The 14,245-nt window shown below is 44.9% G+C and overlaps 1 protein-coding gene across 8 annotated transcripts in view; it reads right to left on the reverse strand.

The window, feature by feature from the left end:
- LOC142084857 (E3 ubiquitin-protein ligase RNF220) overlaps positions 1-14,245 on the reverse strand; it is a 60,338-nt gene that overhangs the window by 45,583 nt on the left and 510 nt on the right. For 4 of the 8 annotated variants that reach the window (XR_012674460.1, XM_075155953.1, XM_075155957.1 and 1 more), the window contains 2 exons: positions 6,218-6,339; positions 5,060-5,192 (listed from right to left, as the gene is read on the reverse strand). Coding sequence is in view for 7 of the 8 variants with exons in the window: in XM_075155953.1 (XP_075012054.1) it covers positions 5,060-5,192; positions 6,218-6,339 (255 nt within the window). In the remaining variant the exon portion in view is untranslated. Of the gene's footprint in view, positions 1-5,059; positions 5,193-6,217; positions 6,340-10,329; positions 10,431-14,245 lie in introns of those variants that run through there. The other 4 variants (XM_075155955.1, XM_075155958.1, XM_075155960.1 and 1 more) reach the window with 3 other exon arrangements.

Here is a 14,245-nt window from a genome sequence, read left to right on the forward strand (position 1 = left end):
TAAATGGTACTTGCTGCTAGCTTACTTTCCCTGTCTCTGTCTCTCTCCCTTTGAAGCAGACTGGACAGCTTCCTCAAGCTGGCGTTATCACTCCCTCTAACCACTCTTGGCAGGCAATCTAATTCCCCCTGAAAAGGTCACCGCCATTTTAACTGCCTTTCAATCACATTAAGCACGCTGCTGCTCGTGCTCAGAGCACTGCGCCTGCAGCTCTCCTGACTGAGGTGCGATCGATAAACTGACATCCCGTCCCCCACCCGATCTCCCCAACCGCCCCATCCGCTGCTCGCCTCCTTCCCCTCTCCTGGACAAGCAGCCTTCCCGGAACGGATGGCGAGAGACCAAGTGACAAAAACCTCTCCTCAAATGTGAAGCAGCAGAAGGGAGCTGCTAACTTGGCATTTACTAATTTTTGTCCCATCTGCTAAGAAACAGAAGGGTGCAAGCATCCCCCCCTCCTTCCCTAGACCTACAGAGGCAGCGACTTCACAGGACAGTTTGCTCAGGCACCGGTCCAGACACCTTTGAAGCTGTGTTACAAAGAACAAGCCTCCCTCAAGCTTCCCTCAATGCAATCATTACCGTTATCTCTTCCCCCCCCTCCCCGTGCTTCTTTTTTTTTTTGCAGTCACAAGTTATGTGTTCCACCCATCGATCCCTGTGTAAGACACTGTTTTAAGTCCTCTTGCCTTTTGACTGTGCTAAGCCGTTTAAGAGATGACAGCAGCTTCTATCAGCGCGAAGCTGATGCGATTCTTTTCAGATAAAGCACTTTTTTTCACTTCCCCCCTCCCTTTTCCTTCTTTCAAGTAAGAGACATACACACAAAAAGAGACACTGAATCTTTCAAAGAAAAAAAACCCTTTTGAACTTCCCTCAGGAATTCTTTAAAGGGATAACCTTACAGTGTAAACACTGAGGGTAACGTGCATCCATTCTGGAGAGGGAACAGAAGAATTGCTACAAATATGTTGAGCGTCAAAAAAAACCATCAGAGAGGGAGCCACTTGATGCTTTCACTTGCGAAGCCTTATTGGCTTCCTAAACACAGCAACTCATTAGACAAAGATGGCATGAAATAATCCCCTGCAAGAAAGAGCTTCGGAGAGGGATGATCCAGAGACGTGGGGATAGATGGTTACTGAACGTTCAGGTATTTCAAGAGAAATTTTAGTCTTGTGACACTGTTCAAAGATCAGGAAATATTTGATTATTACATCTGTATAGCTTTTCACTTTGAAGCACCAGCTTGATTTAAACAGCGCTTGGTATTTCATGCTGTAGCCTTCTGTACCCATCCTAAACAGAAGCAAGAACTCTCCTGCTACAAACCCCTTCCTCAAGCAGGACCTCTGCTGAAACAAAGTGGTTCCAAATCCTATATAATTGCCAATAATCTTCAGTTACCTCCTCCAGTTTTGGGTAAGCAAATTAAGCAACAGCAAATGATGCTTTAAGAAGCCAGGAGGACAGCTAGAAGTACAAAACATTTCCTGACTGAATGCCTTCACCAAACCCAACAGCTTAAGAGACAACATACTGATCCCAGCACTTCTCAGTTACGTCATATTCCTACTTGCTGCCATCTCCTGTTCTTTCCACCTGCTGCCTCAAGTATGCCAAGCTGTGGCAGGCAAGAAGGTGTGCTTTGGCTCTGCTGCACTAGACCCGACTGGGGATTTGCAGCTGCAACACCAACACAGAAGACAAAGAATTTCCACCTTCTAAGACAGCCCCTCAGGTGAGAGGAGCAAGTTTTCCCTGCAACCCCTTTGGAAGCAAGAAAGCTTCATCCTAGGAACGACACAAGTGAGAGTTTCAGCCTGTGATTGCTCCCTAATAGTAGACCACCTTCCAGAAAACCTGAGCAGGGCTGTTCATTTCCCTGACCTTTCTGTTTTCAAGAAGAAAAACCCCAGGATCTCCCAACCTTCCCCCACCTGAGAAACTGGCAGGATCTTTCATACATAATAAGCAAAGAGTTTCCTCACCTTCAGAGTGATACAAATTTTGTTCATTAACCAAAAATGATAAAAAGAAGCAGCCAGGACCTGTGGTAAGTTTGAGTCTCTTCTGTAATGCTGCCCAATGGTCTGACTGACTCATGCAATACACGCTGGCCACAGTGTCCCGTTCCCTCTTCGCCCAGCTGTGACATCTCCTCAAAGCCACACACCATTAAAACCAAAATTAATGAGACACATGGACACCTATTTTCCCCTCCGGTTTTATGTATTTCCCCGTGTCATCTCTTTAGACACTGGTGACATCCCTGTAGCCTGGCAAAGGCTGTCTGGCATTATAAAAGGCCTTCGATTTCCGCATCGCTGCTACATCTCAGCAAAGGGAACAGAGCCAAACACAAAGCCTCGGGTGACGAGGGTTAACGAGGGCCTTGCCAACTCCAGACAAAGCAGTTTTAAGCATTAGAAAGCATCTCCAAAACGTTGTGCTGTGCTTCAGGGCTGTAAATTAAGAATTCTGTCCCTAAAACAAGGCAAGAGCCAACAGTGGCAGAGAAAGGAAAAAGACAGTCACCTTAAGGTTACCTGAGAGTGCACAAAGCAGACCTGACTGATGGAGACCTCTGAATGCCAGCAGCCAGAGACAATACGAGAACCACAAAAAGGAGCATGAAAAAGTGTAACTTGCTTAAAAAGAAATACAATCAGCCAGCTACAGGAGATCATTCCAGCTTTGCTTTGGCTTCCCAAATTTTACAGAAACTTCTTGTGCAGAGTAGGTAGGTACCCTGCAGATACTATCTGGTCATCCCAAAATACTAGGTGGAAAGTTGGTGGCAAAAAGTTTCCCCGTTTAGGGAAGAGGACACCTCTCTAGAGGACCTGTTGAATCCAGCTGCCAGCAGAGGCGTGCTCCAGAGGAGGAAGGGCAGGGAGAAACGCATGCGCTAGGGACCTGCCAGCTGCTCAGGTGGAGTCATTTCTTCAGCAGTGGCTCTGCCTCCAAAAGCTGCACAGAGGATGCTCCTCACTACAAATGCTACAGGGAGGTTCCTGTGCTTGTGAGCTGATCTACGGACACCTTTCATGCAGCACGACAAAGGGAAGAAGTCTAATCCAAAAGCCTTCCCATCAGGGTGATTATGAAGAGTTTTAGAACTGCATCTAGTCGTGCTCTACTCTTCTCCTGGTCTTCCGATCCTTTGCTGGATCTGTTCATGTAACTAAACACTCTTGAGGGTGTCATGGAGGTCTCAAAAAGGGAAGAAGAGACGGACCCCATACTTCCTGATGGAAGCAAGGCTATTTCTAAGTATGAAATACAGAAGTACCTGTCCATGTGCGTGCAGCCATCTAGCAGGGGTTACAGCCCTGACTGTTGCTAGAATCTGTCCTACCCCTGGTGGAGGAAAGCCATTGATCTATATAACGCAAACTAACACATTTGAGAATTCCTTAAAATAAAGAAGAAAATGCAACAAGGAGCAAGTACTTTGCGTTTACACAGCCTAATCACATCAATTACACACATTTCGTCCACCTGAAGCCTCATTCGAAAGAGGGTCTCCACATGACTCAAGCAGTATGAAAGGTTCAGATCACACTTCAGTGAGTTAGCTCAAAACCAACTGGGAATGTTAACCAGGTGAAGACAGCATAATGTCCTCACCTAAGGAAGCAGAAGATTGTGCTCTCCTCAAACTCAGGCGTTCGGTGGGGGTGAAGGAAGAAACTACGCATGCACAAAAAACGGGCAGAAATGAACCAAGTAGCTTTTTCTAATCAGGACTAGCAGTGACAACAACAGAGGCACATGGACATCCCACGCTTCCCCGCTACGGATTGTAGTAACTATACCACGTTAACATAGTCTAAGGCCCTGCACGGTCTCATCAGACCTCTACCTGGAATCATGTACAAACTCAACTCTCCACGCAGGCACAAAAAAAATTAAGGTAGGTAAGGCTACAGACACAGGAAGCGACAGTGAGCGCTTTACTGGGTAGCCTTTAAAACCGAAAGAAGCTGCTCCTTCACCTCTGTGCTCCTGATCATCTGCTCTGCTACAACCCAGCTACAATTTAATTTCAGAGGAAGGTAAGAGCAGATCAGGAGTGCCAGGTTGTCAGTGAGCACATGGCTGGCTTTTAAGTCCAACTCCCTTACGTAGTAGCCTTTCCCCTTGAGATATTTTAAATTAAAATCCAAGCTGATACAGGAAGAGATCACATCCCATCCTCTTTATTGAACGGAGGGAGCCAGCATTCCTCTTCTCGTTAGGCATGCGCTACGTGGATTGCTTGCGAGAGACTCTCCTTAGTGCCAGAGGTTCATGCCAACGAACAGTTTAGTAAATCCTCCTCTTCGAGGCCAAAGGGCTGAGTGTAAGAAAGGGGCCAGGTTTCTAGCTAAAATTACATTCACCAATAAAGCTCACGAGAGGTCAAATTTTGCCATAACTCACTCTCTTCTCAGTAACTGATTTCCCCGTCACTGGGGAAGGAGCAAAAGGAGGAAAAATAAAATGTGTTTGTCTGGGAGCCCTAAGGGCTTGCTGTGCTGGAGGTGCAGAGCAGGTTCCTGGATTCTCATTTATCAACCTTAAAAGGGATGGAGTGATAAATGCACAACTGGCCCTTTAATATTTTATGCAGGTGCTAAAGCGACTTAGCTGTCACCTTCAATACATCACCAGAGGCCGATACACCAGCTTTCGTCACTCCAGGCTGGGAATTTTTACAATTTCATTTCTATTTCCCTCTCTTCACATATCTCCACGTATTTCTTACTATGTGTAACATATAAAAAGCTATTTTCCCCAAATGATCTCCCCATTCTACCCATTCCTACTCATTCCCTCTTCAGCCACATTTCTTAAGCAAGAAATAACGCCGCGCTTTTGTTCAAGATTTGCACAAATTTTGACTCTCATCATTCAAGAGAGGCAGAAAGCTGAAATCACTTTACATTCTGGCAAAGGCTGAAGGTCCCGCCCTTTGTGAAAAGCAAATCTCTAGGTCCCTCCCTTTAAAGATAGACAACGATCAACTTCCACAACAGAATGATTTACAAGGGCCCCCAAAACACTGGCGCACCTCGAAATCCTCCCTCCAGGAGAGTAGTAGCCCGTATCCTCTTCTGCCCGCACCATTCGTACTCTTCAAAGCGGTTGCCGTTCTCGTTCTCGATGTCCACAGAGTCATCCTCAGTCATGCATGAACCTTCTCTCTGCACAGGGTAAAGCAGGGGCAGAGCGTTGAGATGCATGAAATAGCTCTTTGGGGTTAATAACTCAGGGTGGGATGGAGAAGAAAAGCTGGACTGTTCCCAGAACAGCTAAGTATAGAGCAGACAGCAGCATCTACTCCCGCCCCCATTCCCAGTGATCTAAATCTAGAAGTAAATGGGTGCTGGAAGAACTTGACAACCTTAAGATCAAAATAAGTTGCAAGGTTCATCATTTTTACACATGGAAATTTAAGCTCTGGTTCCTGCAACAATGCTGGTGGGCATTTCAACATGCATTCCCCTACCTTGCATGCAATTCCTCTACCATGTAAACCACAGATTCCTTTGCCCCCCAGCAGGAATGTTCTCCTACAGCATATTTTTTGGGGCACAGTGATCAAAAAAGACACCTCTCTTTACACCATGCACCTCTTGAGGCAACAAGAATGAATTTCTTAGCATCTCTATTGTGGGCTTTTCAAGAAAAACAAGCAAAGAAAGCCCTATGACACAACTCTCTCCCTCCCCTAGGGCTTGCTCCTCCTTCTTCCTTGCTGTCTTTGGGATGAACAGCGAGAGAACAGTTCTGCTCAAATGCACTTCCTGGACTAAGATGGTCATGCAACATTCACAAATGCCAATCTGTTACAAAAGAACCCAATAAAAAATAATTCTAATGTTGTCAAAGGCAGAGATCAGAAAGAACTCTTCTTGCTGTGCCACACAGGAAGCATGAAGTCCTACAAAAGGCTTCAAAAACTTCAATAGTTCTACCTTTACAGTCTATAACTTAGACTTCAGTAACAGTGAAAGGGTGCATAAAATTACTAATGCAACACAGGAGAAAAATCCAGAAGAATTCATCTTCCAAGACAAAGAGAAGTGACTACAGATCTTAAGGAGACATAGTTAGCATTGCCTGCAAGCTCAGCAACGTTAGTTTTTGCCCCATGTTAGGTCAACTGCAGACAAAGCTGGGAGTAGGGAGAAGGGAATGGCAGCTGGTGATTCTGCTGCGCCTCTACCTTTGCAAGGCATTGTTCCACATGCCTACTCATCTCCTCCTCGGATCCTGACAGAGGTCGGCTGCAGAGGGGACATACCTGCCCTTCGTCTTGCTTCCTCCGTTTCATTTTTCCAATCCGAGCTGCATGGAGAAACCAGGGAAAGAAAACAAACAAAAAAAACACACACACAAAAAAAAAGGAAGACATGTCAAGTTTGCAGATCCACTCTTCTCTCTATTTGCTCAGCTCCAAATAAAAAACTCTTGGTAGAAACGGTAAGATTTCACACCAGAAAATCCCATTGCAACTCCCTATTCTGATCTCCATAAAAAGTACAGAGACTGTTACTTAGCACTTTCCAGATTAAGACTGTAACCTGTGGTGGAGTACAGCCTGATTTCAGAAAGGCAGCTACTCGCGATTTAATAACTAGGAGAGGGAATATCTGCCGCACACCCCCGGATAAGTTATTCAAATGATTAAATACTTTCTCTTGGAAGCCTGAAATTGTTTTCAAAGTTGAGTGATCAAGCCACTGAATCCTGTTCTGGATTTTGCCTTCTAAGTCTGAGACCCATCCACTAACACATCTATTCCCTATACAGGAACTTGCTCAGACCGTAGAAGGATGATGTAGCACCCAAAAAGCCTTGGACGAGGTATATAACACTCAGGACCACAGAGTCTCCTGTACACCCTGAATAATTCCTTCCCAGAACACCACGAACAAGTCAGAGCAGCATCTTAGCAGCAGGTAACATTTATGGAGAGGAAAGATCTTTGCTGTGAAAAACGCAGCACCTATGTTACACAGCTTCTGGCTCTCTCTGTTATTTTTATTTCACTATTTTCAGTAGAGAAAAACTGGGGGCTACACTGCCTTCCTGAGGGCACGCTCTGGGAAACAAACATGTTAGGAATCACAATGATTAGAAAAAGCAGCCAAGGTAGCCTGTTGCTTAATCCAATCTCTGGTTAATTTGAGCCATCGTTTAATGTGATCAAAACATCTGGAACCAAATAATTTGCATTAAAAAGATCTTCTGTCCTTTATTACGATGGCTTTAGGCAGGTATTACTGAATAACTCAATCATTGGCTGCAGGAAAGTTATTGTTTAATAAGGAAGGTCAAAATTCTGAATGAGAGACAAGGAAAAGCCCAAGGAAAGCCCATGTGATAATGAGAGATGACACCACCAAAAAGCTGCGTTAGCCAGAAATCGCTACTGACATTGTGAGCGCTGCAGCATGGTCCGAAAGCCTTCATGCCTGAATACTGTGGGATCAACAGCTCCCTGCAGCCAACGAGTGAGAGAAAGCTGCTGGAATGCCAGGAAGAGAAGGACCAGGGTACAGGAAAGTTTCTGTCAATCGTTTTCTAAAGTGCATCAGTTTATAACTCACTTGGTTTCATCTGAATACACCAACACAGACCTGAAAGGCCTCTTTCAGGGCTTTCTTGTTGGCTTCCCCGGATTCAGGACTGTCTGGGTTAGGATATACTTTCCCACAATCCAGAATTAGGAATATTCACCATCCCTTACACTCTGTGATGCTCCAGGATTAAGAAGGCTTCAAATTATTCCCTGGGCATTGCTTTTCCTCACTGAACTATAGGGATTTGTAGGAAAACTCCTTCCAAAACGAATCTTCCCTCCTGGCATCATCAAAAGGCTTCTGCAAATGTGACATTCCTAGAATAAGAGACAGCAACTTGAGAGCACAACAAGGGTGTTTTTGAGACCTGGCACTTTGAACAATAGAGACGGTCAAGTAAACGCACACCACTTTCATCAGTCATCTAAATTTCTTTTGCTGAAGCTCCACAGCCCACCTGCCCCTCCACACCTGAAGTACTTCAGGTACTTCAACTATTCCTGTTTTAATAGCTTCCCTTCTATTTTGTCTGCTTAAATCTGTTATTTTACCTCCACTGTCATCTTCTACTCCAGAAGGAAAACCGCTTGACTTCCAGTCAATAGAGAAACAAACATCAAGAAGTGTAATTGCTAATTTCATTGTGCCCAGATGAATTATGCTCCACTTTTAAATAAAACAATGACCCCAAACATGTCTTCTGTGTTCTTTCCCCTTCCTGAACCCCAAAACGCTATCCCTCCTCCCCCTTCAACATCATCCAGACCTGTTACCAGAAGTAGTCAGAGTTAAGCCATGCTTTTTCTGGTTTGTACTGCAGTGCACAAGAGACTTCTGAAGTTCTGGTTTAGTGCATACCTATATCCTCCAGTACGGCTCTTTCGCACAAGTTTAGGACACTCTTTCCTGGCCTCACTAGTGCTGCAGAGCCAGCACAAAATAGGGGAGGAGGCTGGAATCAGACACGACTTGAGCATTCTCCAGCAAACACCTATCTGACCAGAGAAAAACACAGGAACAAAGCCTTCTCTATCCTCATTGGAGACACATCTTTCTCTCACCTCATCCTGTTTTTAAACAGGGAAACATAGGGAAGGAGCAGTTTAATTATTCTGGTAGGACTCCCTGTGGCCAATCAATTCAGCTAAGTCAGTCTGCCTGGCAAGTTTATTAGTATTTTTAACTTTTTTACTGCCACCTTCCAGTCCATGCACTGTAACAGTGATAAAAGGAAGACAACTTGTTTTAGGTCTCGTCTTGTCTTTAGGTTTTATCTTGCACTGATAGATTCTTGGGACCATTTTGCCAGTACAAGCACCTGATCTACTGTTGAAATGTTAGTGCAGAGCTGGGAACAGACCCTCACTCTGCTCTAGCTCCACCCAAGGCTCAGCAGACAGCCCCTATTTTGGCTCATTTAGCTGCGCCAAGAAGCAGCCCTTTAAGTCCTAGTGCCACAAGTGAAAAAGCCACTGGAAGAAAGAGGTGTTGAAAACAAATCCCGCTGCCGTTTTTATTGTGTGGTCATTAGCAGCGGCAGCGTTGTGCCCACGGAGGCCCAGGGTGCCCCTGGTGACAGCAGAATCCGAAAGGGAATGCTGCAGCCTAGAAAGCACATCCCGAGCAGCGCTGTCCCTACCCGACACGCAGCCCGGCTATCACTTCCAATCAGCGTGGAAGGGACGGAGTGGCCCCAAAGGCAGGGGGTGATTGTGGCGCTGTCCCGAAGGGGAGCAGCTCAAAAGAACACGCAAGTGAGACCACAGGATTGTTAATTAGTGTTGATAGATGCGATCATTTCTAATTAGCTCACTAATCCCTCTCCCCCTCGCTCCTGTCACAGGAGCATGGGGTGGGGGGGAAGCCATTCTCTCTTGTAATTCAGGAAGATAAAAACGCAGCCAGCGGAGGACTGGATGCAAGAAGAGGACAGAGCTCAGGGAAGGAGGTTTTTGCACAAGGCTGACCCATTCTTATCTCCGACTGAACAGAGACTCTGTAGTTATTATTCCAGCCTTCTGCCAGGAGGTGAGGAGTTCACTAATTTTTATTAGCATTACTAATTATCATTAGGCCATCAGAGGGCTTCCAATACCTTTGAGGCCTCAGTTTTAACAGATGTACATTACCCTACACACTGCTCCTGCGTGTGCGTGTTCTCCTTCAGGTTACATTAAACCATGGGGCACCCAGGGAGTTTAAATGGCCATAGCATATGAATGAGAAAGTAGCACATGGAGATGAGCAAGAATTGGGACCCTCTGCAAGGGCTGGGGTCTCGGTTACCATCTCTGACTTAACTTAAGAGCTGTGCTGGCTAAGGGAGCTGCTCTTCCCTTTCCTAATATGGGGTCTTTTGGGACTATGGAAGGAGAGAAGCTGCTTGCACTAGAGGAGGAGCCAAACCGCACTTGACAAAGCCTCTACGGCTGGGGGTGCACTGGCCTCTGCCTTCCCACAGGTGCAGAGAGAAGGAGCCAGCCCACCCCCCGTCCACAGACACTGCTGCCTTACTGGCAGAAGAGACTGAGGATTTTTTCTCACAACGGGCTCTCCCCATCAAGGCTAAACCTTATTAATGCCTAAAGATCATGTTATTCTCTAGCCCAGCAAAACTTCCTGAGATAAAAGCTAATGGGTTTTAGTTTTCACTGGTACTCCCCTCCCCAAACAAAAATTCACTTTCAGGACAGGGCAGTAATTACCTCAGAAGTGCTCTTACATAGCATCTAACAGTGGACACCATACAAACCTCTCCTGCAGCATCAAAGGAGATGATTAAGTTACTAGCAATATCTCTTATGATTCCTTCCACCAGTTTGAGTGGTCCCCCGAGTGCCATGCAGACATCATTAGCAGCTCCTGCAATGGCAGGCCAATCAAATTAAGTGGAAACATTTTTGTCTCCTTTCCAGAGAAAATAACCCAGCTTTATTCCTCCCCCACCCATCAGCTACAAAAGCACACGACATGCTGGTGGTGGTTCAACAACAAACTGCACGGTGACCACCTCCACCGAGGTCTGCCCAGAGAGGCAGGCTTATGGTCACCACCAATACAGGAATCAGCTTCACAGGCAGGTGCAAAAGGAGCTTTGTAAGGACCTATTTTACAACAACGCCAACTTTGCAAATACCCTTGAATTTGAATCAAAGATATTCAAGCACAAGAGTTAGCACCTGCTCTCTGCAAATCTACTAGAGGACTCTTGAGGAGCGGTTATACCTATTTTTGTTAGGCCTATCACAAAAAGCTTCTGTGGCTGATCAACTTCTCCAAGAGCATCTGATCCAAGGGAACAAAGGCAGCAATGGCAGAGCACAAAAAAAACATCTCAAGAACAAGCTAAAGCAAGAAAACAGACAGTCAAGAATGAGACTGTTTCAGACTTTCTGTACAATTTGCTGCTTATCTGCCTGAGAGAGAAAATGAGGGCCAAATTCACAGAAGGGTCTTAGTGAGGCTTTCACAATGTGGCCAAACTTCCACACAGATGATTTTCAGCAGCCTTCAATCTGACACTATTCTCCAAGGTTGGCACATACTTAACCTGCTGAATCCATGTTCTGATATGCTAACCCATAACTTTGTGCCTCTAATTTTGAATGACTACCTAACCTGCTCTGCACGGCTAAACTCTGTAGGCATCAATTTACAGGGTGGCTTAAAGTTTCCAGTTTGGCAACACTGGAAATAAGGCAAATGAAAGAAATTCCTTCTTTATCACATGGGTTCATCAGGAATCATCACTTTGTACTCCTGGGTTCACAAGGACACAACCTCTCAAAGTGAGTTTAGCACAGGTGAGAGGTGCAAGATTAACTGGCTGAGGCTGACAGGGAAGTTCAGATACAAACAGTCAACCAAGAGTGTAACAGACAGAACATTAATCTCCTGCTCCAGAGCTTGCACATGCATTCACCTTACTTACAGTTCAATTTAAGTCAAAGGTTTGACTTACAGAATTAAAATTCTGGACCGTCAGGTACTCGTGAACCATGTAACTACCAGGACCTAATCATGTTGCAGCCAGGCCAAGGGCAGCTCACAGAAGACATCTCCCTCTCTACTTTCTCTTTCCTTAGCTCCTGTTGCACTTTCCCAAGTGACCACAACAGGATGGAACACACAGAGGAGATCTGACAGGACTCGGGCACAAAAAGCCTGGGCAGCTGAGATTTGAGTCAAGGACTATATGGGAGAGGAGCAAACACCGTGGGCCCCTTTTTATGGGAGGAGTTTCCAGAAGTGATTCTGGAACTCAGCTGGTAAGAAGCTAGACAGAGATACCAAAATAAACCGGTTACAACAATATTGAAAAGTACACTTAAAACATAATAAGAACACATGAAATAGATTTTTCTTTGACAGATAGACTGCATTTTCTATATCCTAAGTTTCTTTACTGTGTCAATAAGAACATGAAACAAAAAGCCAGACGTCTTTGGACAAGTCCTACATAATTTCTGTCAATTTCCGTGAACTAACAGGGATAAGGAAACCATTCTCACAGAGCAAGCTATAAAGTTGCGTAATTGATTAGAAGCTCATTAAAACACAAGATATAGACAAATACGCATTTTTTTTTCCGAAAGCACTCAAGCGTTCTCCATCTGGAGCAATACTGCTTAAATAACTGTTTAACAATGTGGCAAAGTTATTTTAGTGCAAACAAATGTGGAGGAGGAAACAAGAAAGCAGGCTGAGTTCAGTCACAAACAGAGCCACACGCATAGAAAGCAGCAGTATAACCTACCCAACCGTCCGGCTGGATACTAATCTAACAGCATAGGACTGAACCAGGCATCGCTACAGGTATGTTCTGGGAACAGTAGTAATCAGTCATAAAAAGCTAAGATCAGGAGGAACCAGTTCTGATCTAGTATTACCTTCTTTGTGACCCAAAGCCAAAGTGCTTCAGCTGATATTTCTGCATCCAGCTCCCTAGTAGTGTTAAGGTGTACAACAGAACGGATAGGAGACACCAGCGTTGTAAGGGCATTATATAAATTAACCAAATGTCCTCATTTGCAACATGGCTGTTAGTTCTGCTCACTGTACCCCAAAACGGTATATACAAAAAGAGTAAAAGGTTCAGCAAAAACACTGCAAACGCTGTACAAAACTAGCAGCCTCTCTTTAGATGATGAGGCCAGGTTCACAAAACATCCAAGAACAGGGCCCAAGAGGAGTTCCTAAATCGCAGGCTACACAAACTGCAATGCAGCCCTACTTTAGGCTAAAGTCAAAAGCATAAAGCACTATTGAGCCAGTTCAGCAGAGCACGCTATTATCAAGAGCTTTCATTCATACTGAAGGACTCCACAACACCAAGAACCTCACAAGCCTGGCTCAGACTTTTTTTTTTAATTTAAAATAAGGTAATGGCACATTGTTGGCCTGAAAAAAGGTGGAAGGTGGGAGCTTAGCCCCAGCTATCCAAAAATGACAAAGAAACAGTTTGACATCACTGACTCCAGAGACCTCTGTCACACAAAACAAGTCACTGCAAAGCAATACCTCGGTGCATTTCAGCTATCTGAAGTCTCTGTGTCAGAAAAAGGGTCTACCTGCCAACGCTGGCAGCTCACTGTGCTCATCTAGGAGCACAGATGTGAGCACACCTGCCAGCAGTTACCTGTAATTGATGCAAGGCAACTCAACTCTTTGTTGTATGACTTAACAGACTTTCAGGAGTTCACAGGTTTTTGGCCCTCAGGGTTGATATTTAAAAATCTCCACCAAGCTAGCTCTGAATTCAGTTATGTGTAACTTAAAGTTATTGGGTCAGTAACTTAATAATACTTCTGTTTACTTAAGACTATGCTAAACATGTAGCACTTCAAATTCAAGCAAACTATTTTGGTATCAGTACACTCTAAAGCCTTTTGCTATTTCCTTAAAGTATCTCGTATCTTCTTCTAAATAAACTGCAGCAGCACAACGTTACTGGTGTTATCTTAAACTATCATAGCAGGAAGCTCAAAATTGACAAGCCTCCTGATAGCCCAAAAAACAAAATCTTGACTAAATGGTACATATTAGACCAGCTATAAGCAATACGAAATCAGATGACAGAATACTGTTACTATTTAAATGGTAAGTTCTGACTTCTCTGAACTTTGGGAAAAGCGTTTCAACTTCTTCAGCTCAAGCTAAAAAAAAAAGTATACTTTCAGCTTTTTTTCCGATTTACAAACACAGAGATGGGACTTTCTCTCTCTGAAATAGCATGCCCTCTGATTTGTTTTTTAAATGCCAAGACAATTTTCACTAGAAATACTTCTTTACTTCTTGTTAGGAACACCCAGAAATACAAGAATAAAAGTAACGCACCAGCATCTGTGGTTTGAGAGAAAAAAAACCAAACCAAAACATGACGTCAGATGCACAGACGCTCAGACTGCTGGTTTAAAAGTTTACTGCAAGATTCTGCCATGTGAGCCACGAAAGCCCAGCAGCCTGGCCCCCTAATTTAAAATACAGGGCTCAAGGCCTGCTTATAAGCTCGCTGGTGGGATCCCCGCGGCGAGAACCGCCTCCCCGAGGAAGGCAGGGACGAGCGTGGAGGGTTTCGCCCCAGCACACCCTGCGCCCCACCAGCTGCACGTCGAGGCCCGGGCGAGGCAGGTCGGAGCTCCCGGCCTGCGGGGGGTGGGGGGGGTGTG

The sequence above is a fragment of the Calonectris borealis genome, chromosome 8 (genome assembly GCF_964195595.1).
Source record: "Calonectris borealis chromosome 8, bCalBor7.hap1.2, whole genome shotgun sequence".
In the NCBI taxonomy this organism is placed as follows: domain Eukaryota; kingdom Metazoa; phylum Chordata; class Aves; order Procellariiformes; family Procellariidae; genus Calonectris; species Calonectris borealis.